At 59.5% G+C, this 12,255-nt stretch overlaps 2 protein-coding genes across 2 annotated transcripts in view; one reads left to right on the forward strand and one right to left on the reverse strand.

Annotated features, from left to right (window-relative positions):
- Positions 1-1,094, forward strand: part of HMCES (5-hydroxymethylcytosine binding, ES cell specific) — a 16,774-nt gene extending 15,680 nt beyond the window's left edge. Inside the window, exon 6 of the mRNA XM_024117294.3 lies at positions 451-1,094. Coding sequence (XP_023973062.1) covers positions 451-687 — 237 coding nt within the window. The 3' untranslated portion in view covers positions 688-1,094. The remainder of the gene's footprint in view (positions 1-450) is intronic.
- An 8,242-nt stretch (positions 1,095-9,336) lies between these two features.
- H1-10 (H1.10 linker histone) lies at positions 9,337-10,491 on the reverse strand. The gene has a single exon (XM_007130840.4). It carries the CDS (start codon positions 10,374-10,376, stop codon positions 9,735-9,737), a length of 642 nt encoding a protein of 213 aa, XP_007130902.1. The 5' UTR covers positions 10,377-10,491; the 3' UTR covers positions 9,337-9,734.
- Between the last annotated feature and the right edge of the window lie 1,764 nt (positions 10,492-12,255).

Below are 12,255 nucleotides of genomic sequence, written 5' to 3' on the forward strand. Positions count from 1 at the left end.
ACTCAGAAACGGCAGTCGGGGGGGGGGGTTGGCGAAGGTGTAGAGGAAGCAGAGCGAGCGTGGGGGCGGGGCGGAGGGCGGTGCCGCAGCGGGAGACTCCCGCCCTCCAGCTCACCTCCCCGCCCTGCCTGGTCTTGCTGAAGCACGCTTTTCCCCGACACTGCTTCATTGTCTGCCCGTGTTTGGGGTGCGCAGCAGCTCTCTTCTCTGGCTGGTCCCGCGCACCTCCTCTGGGAAGCCTCCCCTGAGAGCTGCTCCCTGCTCCTTGCAGCCCTGGAGCACACTCTGCTCCTCTCCTCCCACTCCTGATTAGGGGCCCCATCTGGCCCTTGGTGACATTTTCCATGCCTAGGTCAATACCTAATGCCTCTTCCCCTCTTTCTTCCCTTGGAGTCGGCCTGTTTCCAAAAGCTTGAGCTGGTGGTTTGAGCTTTTCCTTCTTTCTCCTAGGAGCTCAAGGCAAGTGGTAGTAGCCAGAAGATGTTGCAATGGCTGGCCACAAAGTCACCCAAAAAGGAAGACACCGAAACACCCCAAAAGGCAGAGTCAGATGTGCCCCAGTGGTCCAGCCAGTTCTTGAAGAAGAGCCCGTTCTCCCCCAGGAGAGGCGGCGCTGACCTCCTGAAGCGATGGCTGAAGCGGGAGGAGGAGGAGGAGCCTGTGGCCAAGCGGCCTCACACCCAGTAGCGCAGGACTTACACAGAGGCCAAGGCCGAGGTGTGCTGCGCCGAATACCATGGTGATGACAGGTTGGGGGGGTGTTGCTTGGAGGAGGTAGCACAGTGTTAACAGTTGTGGCTTCTTGGGGGAGTGGCTGTCCTGACTGTGACTGGGAACCCCCAGTGGGGTGGGTGGGCAGCCTGGGAAAAGGGAGAGGTACCACCACCAACTCATGATTGGCGTGGTGGGGGGCCTTGTGCCCACAGCTCTCTCCTGGTAGCCCGGGGACCTTCTCTCAGAGTCTGACCCTGCTGGCAGTTCTCAGCGTGACCTGGTACTGCTTAGCAGAGGCTGTTTTCTGTTTAGCCTTCGGGCTCTTTCAGTGCTTTGGAATTAAGTTCTTAAAACATTGTATTTTTTCTGAATAAAGTGTTTGATAAACTGTTTACATTTCAGAAAATGCTGCTCGTGGGAGGAACTGTGGATCTCACTGTTTTCTCCTGGCATAGTCCTAGGGAATGGTTTGTCACAATGTGGGGCACTGGGGTGTTTGTGGACAAAACTGCTTTTCTGGAAACAACAAAAAGCCTTGGTGGGGCGCTCTTTATTGAGTCTCTGTTCACTCTTAATACTTGGAAGTTGCCCGAATCTTTTAGCTTAAAACCAGCCAGAGTGCCTGCCAAACACGAGGGGTTGCAGAGGCCAAGACCCCTGCATGGGGAGCGTAGGATCTGGGTGCGAGCCCTGCCCGGATTCGCGGCCCCTGGGTGGAGCAGGGCACGGAGGGTGACACGGGTTTGGGGGCCATCTGCCCCAGCCTGGTCAGCGCCCCCGCGGTTTGTCCTGCAAGCTCGTCCCAGGCACCAGTCACTCTGTAATTAGATGTTTGGGTGGTTGTGACCGTACGCCTCCCCACCCAGATGACTGGTTCCGTGAAGGCAGGGACCGCTTTCTGCCCACGAGAACAGGAGGCCCGCAAAGGCTCCTATAATGTAGCTGCGCACAACGGCGCGCGCAGCCCTCCAGGCTTAACCGGATGCCACGCCTCGGGCGGCGAGGAGCGGGCCGCCCACGGTGGGGGCGCCGAGGCCGAGGGGCCTTCCCAGGGGTCCGGGGACAGCCTCCAGGAGGGCCGCGCCGGGCACGCCCCCTCTTTCCCCCCGCCTCCGGGCGTCCGGGAGACGGAACCCGCCAAACGCGGTCCCGGCAGCGGGATGGATGGGGCGCCTCCGCGCACAGGCTGCGGCGCGCACGCCGCCGCCGGGCCTATGCAAATCAGGGATCGCAACCTCACCAATCAGAGCGGGGCCCCGGCGCTGTGTCTGCCAATGGGGGCGAGCGGCGCCGGCGGGCGGGATCCCCGCCCCAGACCCTAGGCCTCCAAATTCTTCTTCCGGGGGCGGCGGCAGTGGCGGAGTGGCGGGTGGGGTTTGGAGGCCAACCTCGGCGGGAGGCCCTCGGGGCGCTTTCCCGGGCCCTGCAGTTTTCTCTGGGCTCTTTGGCACGGGGTTGTAGTAAGAGATCTTACAGATACAGATACCTTACCAGAACGTTGACTGTTACGACTTTTGTCGTATTTGCTTCAAGTTTAATGAGCGACAAAAGTAAAATTTCCTTTGTTTCTCCTCGCTTTTACCTACTCTTTTTCAGGGTTGTCAGTTTGGTGGAGTCTTTTACCAGGCAGAATAGACTGTCCTCAGGAGGCTGTGTCCTTTTCATTCAGGTTTTTATACTTTGACATAAATGCACATTCTTGTATCAAAACATTGTTTTGTGATATTCAGGTTTACATAAATGGTATCATGTTGGGCATTTCCTTCGGCAGTTTTTTCCCCCTCTCTGAGTCATCAGCTTTACTATGTATTGCCAAGTTGCTCTCCAAATTTTCACTAGTGTCAGGGGCATGTGATTACCATTTTCCCACCTTTTGCCAATACTTTCTCCTGCTGTTAGAGCAGCATAGCATCCTGTCCTGCCCTTTTTTTTAAAAAATTTATTCATTTTTTATTTTATTTTTATTTTTGGCTGCGTTGGGTCTCCTGTCGTGGTGTGACCTAGTAGACCAGGACCCCAACTGCTCTCAGAGCAGGAGGTACAGCTCTTGAATGAGGCTGTCTGGCCTCTCAGCTGGGCTCCCAGCTGGCAGGCCCTCCTCACCCCACCCTACCTGCACGATGACCAGGCTTGGCTCCAGGCCTTAGGGGACCCTTTCCTGCTCTGCAGCCTTAGAGCAGGCAGAGGGTCCCCTAGACTCCAGATTCTAGTAGACGGGTGTCTCCCCCGCTGCTGTCTGCGGTCCCTCTGGGTCCATCTCTTCCTGCAAAGCTTGTGTACCTGAAGCACAGTCCTGCTTTGTATAGAAGCAAGCAAAACAGACGCAGGCAAGGGAGGGGCTTGGCCCACAGCGCACAGCTTGGCATAGGTAAGTTGAGGGCAAATCTGAGGGGCTCCTGGCCTCAGTTTGGAGAGTTTGGACAAGACCCTGCTTGCTGCCAGGAGAGCCCAGAGGGTAGGTCGGTGGTGGGAACCAGAGAGGGTAATGCGTGGCCTCAGACTCTCTCCCTCTTCTCAACCAGAATGAGGAGCACTCCGGATGGGATGTGTGGAACCTCATTCCTCGGGGAAAGGAGCTTTGGCTCGGGCTGTATGGAAGGGTCCCTAGTACATAAAAAACTGACCAAGTCCTTGGCCCTCTCTGAGACTTGGTTTGCCCGTCTCTGAATCAGGAGAGTGGGTGCTCACAGTTGAACTCCCAGGATCCCACAGCCACAGGCGCGGGTTGTTGGAGACCGAGAACCTACCTTTTGTCATGGTGTCCCTCATGTGGTGATGGGTGAGGGTCCCCTTGCGTCCCAGGGCTCCAGGGAAGAGAGGCATGCTGCAGGCTCCGCAGGCAACACTCCCAGTGGGCAGCGGAAGCTAAAGGACTGTTTGGAGGAGCTGGGGCTTCAGTGAAAGGGGGAGGATAATCACACTGAGTAACACAAAAAGTTTTATAGGGCAGCCAGGCTGGGGCAGGGCCCCAGTGCCACACTTTTTGCCCCTGATGGAGGCAGCCAGAAAAAAGCCAGCACCTGGGAGAGGCAAGAGGAGGTGAGTGAGAATAGGGAAGCACGTATGTGCAGGGTGCACTGTGCAAGGCTCTGGGGTCCTAGGAACAGCCCTGTGGGAGGAGGTGGTCACCCTGGTGCAGGCCCTCAGCACGGGCAGCCTGGTCTCTGCTGTCACCACTGTGTGGCGTCCTTTGGCTCTGGCTCCATCAGGACACCACCATTTGAAGCTTCTTGTCTCGTGAAGCAGCCAGAACAGCCCACATAGAAGATCAAGTTGAGTGATCGCGAAGGTGGACCGAAGGCCACCCTGAGTCACACAGGATTTTGCTTGGGCCATACAGTATTTATTTATTTTTAGTTGTGGTAAAACACACAGGACGTAAGATTTACCATCGCAACCATTTTTAAGTGTAGAGTTCAGTGGTATTAAATACAGTACATTCACATTATTTTGCAACCATCACCACCATCCATCCCCAGAACTCTTTTCATTTTGCAAAACTGAAATTCTGACCCCATTAAACACTAACTATCCATCCCCCGCCAGCCCCTGGCACCCACCATCCTCCTTTCTGTCTCTGTGAAGTTGGCTCCTCTAGGGACCTCATATAAATGGGATCATACACTACTTGTCCCTTTGTGACTGGCTTATTTCGCCGAGCACGCTGTCTTCCAGGTTCATCCGTGTTGTCTCAAGTGTCAGAACTTCCTTTTAAGCCTGAATAATATTCCACTGTGTGTAGAGACCACACTTTGTTCATCCATCATCCATTGATGGACACCTGGGTTGCTTCCACCTTTTGGCTGTTGTGAATAGCGTTGCTATGAACATGGGTGTGTGAATCTCTCTGAGTCACTGTTTTCAGTGCTTTTGGGTGTGTCCCCAGAAGTAAAATTGCTGGATCAATTCTACATTTGACTGAGGAACCTCCATACCGTTTTCCAGCAGCTGCAACATCTTACATTCCCACCAGCAGGGCACAAAGTTCCAATTTCTCCACATCCTCACCAACACTTTTTTTTTTTTTTTTTTAAATGGTAGCCATCCTAATGGGTGTGAGGTGGAGTATTTCTTTTTTTAAGCCCACATTTTAAAAGTGGGAGGTTTCACAAAAAGAAGTTCATAGTTTCCACATAAAAAATTCTCAGGAGGGACTTCCCTGGTGGCGCAGTGGTTAAGAATCTACCCGACAGTGCCGGGGACACGGGTTCAAGCCCTGGTCCAGGAAGATCCCACACGCCGCAGAGCAACTAAGCCCGTGCGCCACAACTACTGAGCCTGTGCTCTAGAGCCCTCGAGCCACAACTGCTGAGCCTGCATGCCACAACTACTGAAGCCCGTGCTCTGCAGCAAGAGAAGCCACCACAATGAGAAGCCCGTGCACCGCGACAAAGAGTGGCCCTGCTCGCCGCAACTAGAGAAAGCCCACGCGCAGCAACGAAGACCCAACGCAGCCAAAAGAAATAAAATAAATAATTCTTTTAAAAAATTCTCAGGAGGTGGCTCTGACGACTGAGCCCCCTGTGGGACCACTGCCAGCCGGGGCACCCTCCTGCCAGGCCTCCCTGGATGGCCCACGCCCCTCCACGCCTCGGGAGGGGAAATCAGAAACTTTCTGGAGGTACTCCTAATAGGTCTGAGAAGGTGGGAAGCTCTGTCCACATTCTGCTGCATTGCTGCCTGGAGACCAGCAGCAGGACTGGGTGGTCACTGCCCCTCTTCAGGGGGGTCTGTGTCCTCCAGTTGGGCAGGCTGTCCTGCCCGGCCTGGGGCCTGTGCACCTCTGTGTCTGAGACCCTGGTGCAGTTCCCACGCACCCATTCTGTAGTGGGGAACCATGATGGCTTCATACCGTGTCAGTTTGGCTTCACTGTACTACCTCTCCCAGAGCGCCCTTGCTTCTAGGTTTCCCGGTAGGGTGGGCCACAGGCAGATGCTTGCCAGATTTGGAAGAAAGCAACCATTTTGGTTGGTGAGCTGCTGATTTACCTCCTTGTTGGGAAGTGGTACCTGGGCCTGCAATTGCTCTACTTCCCCTGGACTCTCCTTCAGTTTTTCTGACTACTGGGCCAGGTGTGGACATGTTGAGCTCTGGATGAAAGGTCTCCGCTTCTGCAGGATACCCTCATCGTCGAGGTCAGAGGCAACATGGACATGGGTTTCAGTCCTGTGCTCAGTGCCAGGCCCTGTCCTGGCAGAGAACAGCTTTAGCTGGGTTGGTCCCCAGCAGTTGATGGGTGGATACCCCATCCTTTGGGTCGCTCAGGCTGCTCGACCTGGAAAGGGGCCTTTGCAGTGTGTGCAGAGCTGTCCGGCCCAGGGAGAAGTAGGACCCAGGAGCACAGAGGGTAGACCTGAGATCCTGAGGAGATTCACAGGGCGGCAGGGTCCCAGCCCTGTGAGAGGAAGGAGGCGGCTTCACAGGAGGAGAGAGCGCTACCCCAAGGGTGTGAGAGACCGAAACCCGAGACCCTGGCCAGGGGTGGTGTGTTCAGACCGCCCTGGTCAGCAGGTGGGTGAGCAAGAGAAATCTTTTTTGGCTCTGTTTATAGGTGAGGGAACTGAGGCTTGGAGAAAACAGTCTTGCCCCAGAGAAAAAACCATGGTGGACCCAGGCTCAGAACCCTGACCTCATCCTCTGCGGGCCCCCCACCCAAGTCCCCTCCATCAGTGGGTGCGGGCCTGGGCTGTTGCTGTGCCCTATCTTACAGACAAGAGAACCACCTAGTCCTTTGTCTCCTTTGCTGCACAGTGGATACCTCCTCCAGGGCCTCACAGTGTCACGTGCCTTCAGTGTTCACCTGGAATTGAGGCCCCCATGAAGCCACATCCAAGAGACACAGTAAGTAAATGGGCTCCTCCGCTCTGTGCAGGAGCTGAGTGTGGTGTCAGGGCAGAGAATACACCTTCAGCACCAGTAAGGTGAGTGCTGGAACACCTCCCTCGCTGGGCTGTCTTGAGGGTGAGGTCTCTCGCCTTTCTCAGAGTGCCTGGCACACGCCGAGTGTTCATTCAACTTCAGGATGTGGGACCCACCTACAGAGATGCAGCTCGGCCGAAGGGCCTGAGTGAGCAAGCTGGGAAGGTGGGGGACCTGCGGGTGGAGGGGGCCCTAGGAGAGTGGTTTTGAGGAAGAGCAATTTGAATAGATGACAAGGTCCAGGATACGGGCATGGGAGGATAAAAGTGAGTTAAAGGAAGGAGAGACCAGATTGCAAGTGACAGAAACCCAATTTCAACTAGCTGATGTGAAAAGCAAGTATCAGCTCACACAATAGCCAGGTCTGTGTAGCTTCAGGCATGGCTGGATGCAGACGCTGCATTAATGTCCTTAGTTCTTGGCTCCATCTTTATGTCTTGGCTCTTTTTTCAGGTGGGTTTTCCCTGTGTGTTGACAAAGAGGGCCACCGGCAGCTCTGGCCCCCGTGTCTCTACCCTTGGTGATCCTGGGCGAGAGAGCACCTCCTTCTCACTCGTTCCAGGAAGTCTTCAGGATTGACTCAGTGAACTCACTGGGGTCAAGAACCAGTTTCTCCAATCACTGTGGCCAAGGAACAGACTAAACACTCAACAGCCAGGTCTTTGGTCGCATGACCATCCCTGGGACTGGAAGGGTCAGACCCCCCAGAGCCATGTGGCCTGAGAGTAGGGGGGCAGTTTGTCCCCAGAAGAAAATTAAAGTGCTTTTTATTATCAGAAGAATGAGAGTTGCTACCTGGAGAAGATAGGCCTTGGCGTGGACAACAAGCCAGAGGCTAAGTCTTCAAAGAATGGAGGGGGGCGGTGGCGACAAGAGAAGGGTGCGGGCAGCAGCATCAGAGCGAGAGGCTGCTGGAGGAGCCAGGTGGTGTGAGCGGTGAAGGGCGGATTTCAGTGGGAAATCTGGAAGCACAGTGCGGAATAAGGCCCACGTGAAGGGCACTTCGGGGCCTTGCAGCTCACGGGATGTCTTCAAAGGATAGAGAGTCAGTAGGGGTGGAGCTTTGGTCAGGGAGGACTCTGGGAAGGGGAGGTGGCTCAGCGTGAACGGTTGGGCAGGAAGGAGCAGTGTCCACGTGCCCAGGTCCCTGCAGCCCTCCCCAACCCTCTCTGAACCTCAGGGCCACCTAGGAGAGGGTCAGAAACCCAAGCCCCAGGCCCCAGCCTCAGATGCTGACTTGGACAACTGGGGTGAGCCCAGGTGGCGTCTGGGCTTGGGTTTCTGGTTTAGGGAAAGAGGGTGTGGAATGGGAGGGCTCCCGTTTAGCTGGCCAGGAGCACCATCCCCCAGAGCCCTGGGGGGGCTGCGGCCTCTCACTGCTGCTAGCTGCTGGTGGCCTACTGGTTGGCTCTGCAGGCAGCTTGGGACCGGCCGAGGCTGGCACGGTGGCCCTGCAGCAGGGCACTGGGCACACTGGCCCAAAATCAAAACTGCCAAGTAGATGAAGCTGTTACTGATCAGTAAGTGGCCAGGACGTGGGCTGGCGAGGTGGGTGGAGTTCCCAAGAATTGAAAACAGCCTTTGCCCTAATGCCAGCCAGATCAGGGCCCCATCTGGCTCTCAAGTGTCTCTCTCCAAGCTTCTGCCTTGAGGGCAGTGACGTGGTACCGCTGTGACTTCTGTCTCCCCACTGCTCCCACACTGACTGGAAGCTTGGGCAGGGCAGGCACCTGTGCTAGTTTGGCCCGCTGCTGTGTCCCCTGGGCGCAGGGCAGGGCAGTGACACACTGGCAGCTGGCCCTGCAGTTCCCTGCGGCAGGAAGCCGTGGGGAGAGCCTGCAGCAGGGTGGAGAGAGACTTGAAGTGGGACTGGCTGGCCACTTGCCCAATGTGGGAAGGGTTTGCCCTGTTACGCAGCCTGTGTGCCAGAGGAGGGTAGTAGTGGCTGCCAGGCCATGATCAGGGTGACTTGCTGCCCAGGGGCTCTTCTCCAGCGGAGATCCCCTAAAGCTCTCACCTACTTGCTCGGCCTGGTCTGTGCATATGCACTATCCTAGAATGTTGTCTGGCTTTCCACTGCTCCAGGGCTCTCCCTGTTTTGCAGGGTTGTCCCTTCATAGGAGCATCTGTCAGAATAGGCCTCAAGTCTAGTGCCCAACTAGAGGCACAACTATTCCATATGCTGGACACAAAGGGTGGGAGGGTGTCCCAGGGCTGAGGATCACTCCTGCCAATTTGTCTGTAACCCTCTGGGTCCCGTGTGCACTCCAGGTTAGTTTACAAGCTCCGGGAGGGTCAGTGCCTTGCTCAGACCACACCTCAGTTAATGGTGAGTGAACCAGAACCCGGCTCCACTGTCCCTGTCATAGCAACACGAAGCCTCACTGAATTCGGAGTCGGTAAGCTCTGTGAAGGCCGCGGGTGCGGTGACCTTGTGAGACCTGAGGGTCTCTAACCCGCAGACCCCGCAACGCCCCCGCTCCCCCACCCCCCAGGCGGTGGACCCAACTGCCCATCTACCAAGGTGAACTCCGCACCTCCTTCGGGACCCAACCGGCCCCCGCTCGTGCCGGGCTCCGGGCCTGCACCTCTAACAGATCCGGGGTGCTGGGGACCCGCCCCGCCCAAGCCTCGATGCGGCCGCACCCAACCCTACTCCACTCGGAAGAAAACGAGAGCAGTTCAAAGGGTTAAACAATTTATTGTACCCAATTTATTGTGCCCCAAAAAAGGTGACGAGAAAAAGGAGCGCCGCGCGGCCCCGCGCCCCGCGCGATTGCTCGGCGCGCGCCCGGAGACAGGGAGGGCGGGGGCGGTAAAGGCTGCGCGGCCGTCGCGTCCTCGCGCGCAGGCGCGGCGCGGCCTTCGGTGCCCGGTAACCAAGGCGACACCCGTTGCCAAGGGCGAGAGCCAATAGGGTCATCGCCAGGGCCGTTTCAAAAATCTAAAGCAAACAAAAAAACGCTCCCACGCGGGGGATGGGCAGGCCGGCGCGGGCTCGGGTCCCCTGAAGTAGGAGCGCGCACGGCGGCCCAGGCCGGTCCCCCGCGCAAAACCTACGTGCACTCGGGGTGGAAAAGCGGGCGCCGGGGCCCTGCGTTCACTTGCGGCCCTTGGGCACTTTGGGCACGCTGGGCTTGGCCGCCTTCTTCACCTTCTTGCCGCCCGCGGCTGCCGCCTTCTTGGCCTTGCTGCCTTTGTCCTTCTTGGAGGCGGCACCCTTCTTGTGCGAGCGCTTCTCGGGCTGCGGGCCCTTGGCGGGCTTCTTGTCCGCGCGCCGGGCAGCGGCCGCGCTCGGGGCCGCCTTCTTGGCCTTGTGCGCAGCAGGCGCCGGGGCGGAGGCGGGCGCCGGGGCTCCGCGCCGCTCCCCGCCGCCCTCCAGCTTCTTGCGGTTGAGCTTGAACGAGCCGTTGGCGCCGGTGCCCTTCACCTGCAGCAGCGTATCGTTCTGCACCAGCGCCTTGATGGAGTACTTGAGGTAGGTGCGCCCGTTTTGCTGGTCGAACCATGCCACCTTCTTGGCCTCCGCGTAGATCTTGGCCAGCGACGAGCCGTTGCGCTCGCCCAGTCGGCGGATGGTCTCCACCACCAGCTGGCTGTATTTTCCTGGCTGGTTCTTCTTCTTGCTATTCTTCCTTTTCTTGGATGGGGACAGCGAGGCCGAGCCGCCGGCCTTGGCCGCCTTCTTGGCCGCCCCCTCGGCGGTCGTCAGCGGCAGGGCCTCCTCCAGCTCCACAGACATGGTGGCGAGCGGGTTGGTGGCGGGCGGGGCGCGGAAGCCCGGGGGCCGCGCCGGGAAGAGAAAGGCGAGGGGCCGCGGGGGCGCCGGGGGGCTGGGGGCGCGCGGCGGCTCCAGGCGGGAGCGGCCGCGGCCGTGCCTGGGGCCGGGCGGCAGGGCTGGGGTGGGGGCCGGGCCGGCCGGAGCGGGGGTCCCGAGCCGGGGCCGGCGCGGGGGTGGTTGGAGCGCAGGAGTCCGGCGCGAGGCAGCCGGAGCGGGGACCGTCTCGGAGCGGGTTTAGTCGGCCTCGCGAGCGTCGCTGCCGCCACCGCCGCCTCCGCCAGAGCTCGCTGGGCGTGCGCGCTGGGCTCTGGCGAGGAGGGCGCCCCGCTCCGCTTTTATGGCTCTACGGCGGACCACGTTGAGAACAACAACAGCCTGGTCCGGGGCCAGCGCCAACTTGTGCTTCTTGGAGCCCCTTCCCCGGCCGCTGGCTTCCCAGACCGCGCCTCCCCGGCGCCGCCGCGCCCGCCGCCGTGCGCCCCGGACAGGGCCCGAGCCTGCGGCGCGGCGGAGAGGCGGCCCGCGCCCAGGGAGGGCTCGGCAGAGGGGAACGGAGGGGCGCACCCTAGGCTGCGGGAGCGCGAGAGGAGGGGGGCACCCCGTTTAGGGCCGAATAGCGCGGGCCCCCGGGGAGGCCCCGCGGCCCGGAGCTCGGCGGCCGTCAGCCAAGAGTGGTCCACGGGCCCCCAAGCCCAGACCGCGTCCGGGGGGGCCCGGGCCTGCTCGCTGGACGCGCTTTAATTTGTCCGAACTAACACAGGGCACGCCCTCACGCGGTCGGCTGGGGCAGTGTGGAGGGAGCCGGGACGTCTTCGAGGGGGGTCTCCGCCAGAGTGCAAGGGGAGCGCGGATGCTGGCGCCCTCTCTTGCGCGCCCGGTGTCTCCTTAGGCCTCGGGGGCCTGGGCAGGACGCGGGAGGCGGCGGAGAGGACCGCAGGTGCTTCTCTGGGGACATTTCCTAGTCGACGCCCCCCACCGCCCCCGCCGCAGATGCTACAAGTGCCCCCATTTTATGGTGGGTGAGCAGCCTCCACCATTCCCCCCAAAGCCAAATGGCGACTCCGGCGGGAAAGAGGGGAAGGCCGCGGACCCCGGACGGTTTCCCGGAGAGGATGGGGGAGGGGAGTTGCTCCTCGTTCCGGGCCACACCCCTCCCCCTCCCGTGTGGGGAGCGCAGTTGAGAGCGGGGGCTCCCTCTCCGGGTACCACGCGGAGGCTTGTGCAAATCTGGTAGCCCTGCCGCTGGGTCCAGTATTGGGGGTGTGAAGGAGGCTCTGGACCATCTTTCTCGAAGCCAAAGGAGCCCCCACTTGGGGAGCTGAGGCCACGGGGAGACGCTCCGGGAGGAGGGCGGATCCCTTTGGGGTGAGTGATTTAGGCCCGGATCCTGCGGCCGCGACCACGGCAGGATAAACAGTTCCCTGAGGCCAGAGCATGGAGGAGAGGGGGTGGGCCGCGGGGGGCGGGGTGGACTGGAGCTCCAGGGGTGAGGAGAGCTGCAGGCCGTGAAAGCCAAAAAAGCGGGGCACGTTTCGGGCCTTCTGACCCAGCAGGCCCCCTGAACGGTCTGTGCTTCCCCCTGTCACAGCGCTTGTACGGCCCCCATTTGCTTTCCGACAAGCTGGGGAATAAGCCCCAGGGGAGAAGGAAATTGAGGCTGGTGGGGTGTTTGCGGGGGTCAGGGGCTTGAGCCACAAAAGGGGTCAGAGTACAGCCCGTAGGAGAGGGAAGATGGATCTCAGCCCGGGCTCCTGCAGAGAAGGCCAAGCCCCTCTCCCAGGGAGGAGGGCCGCTTAGCGAGCCCAGCCCTGGTGACGAAAGACCGTCCGAAGTTCCTAAC

This window comes from Physeter macrocephalus, unplaced genomic scaffold, assembly GCF_002837175.3.
Source record: "Physeter macrocephalus isolate SW-GA unplaced genomic scaffold, ASM283717v5 random_253, whole genome shotgun sequence".
NCBI classification, from domain to species: Eukaryota; Metazoa; Chordata; class Mammalia; order Artiodactyla; family Physeteridae; genus Physeter; species Physeter macrocephalus.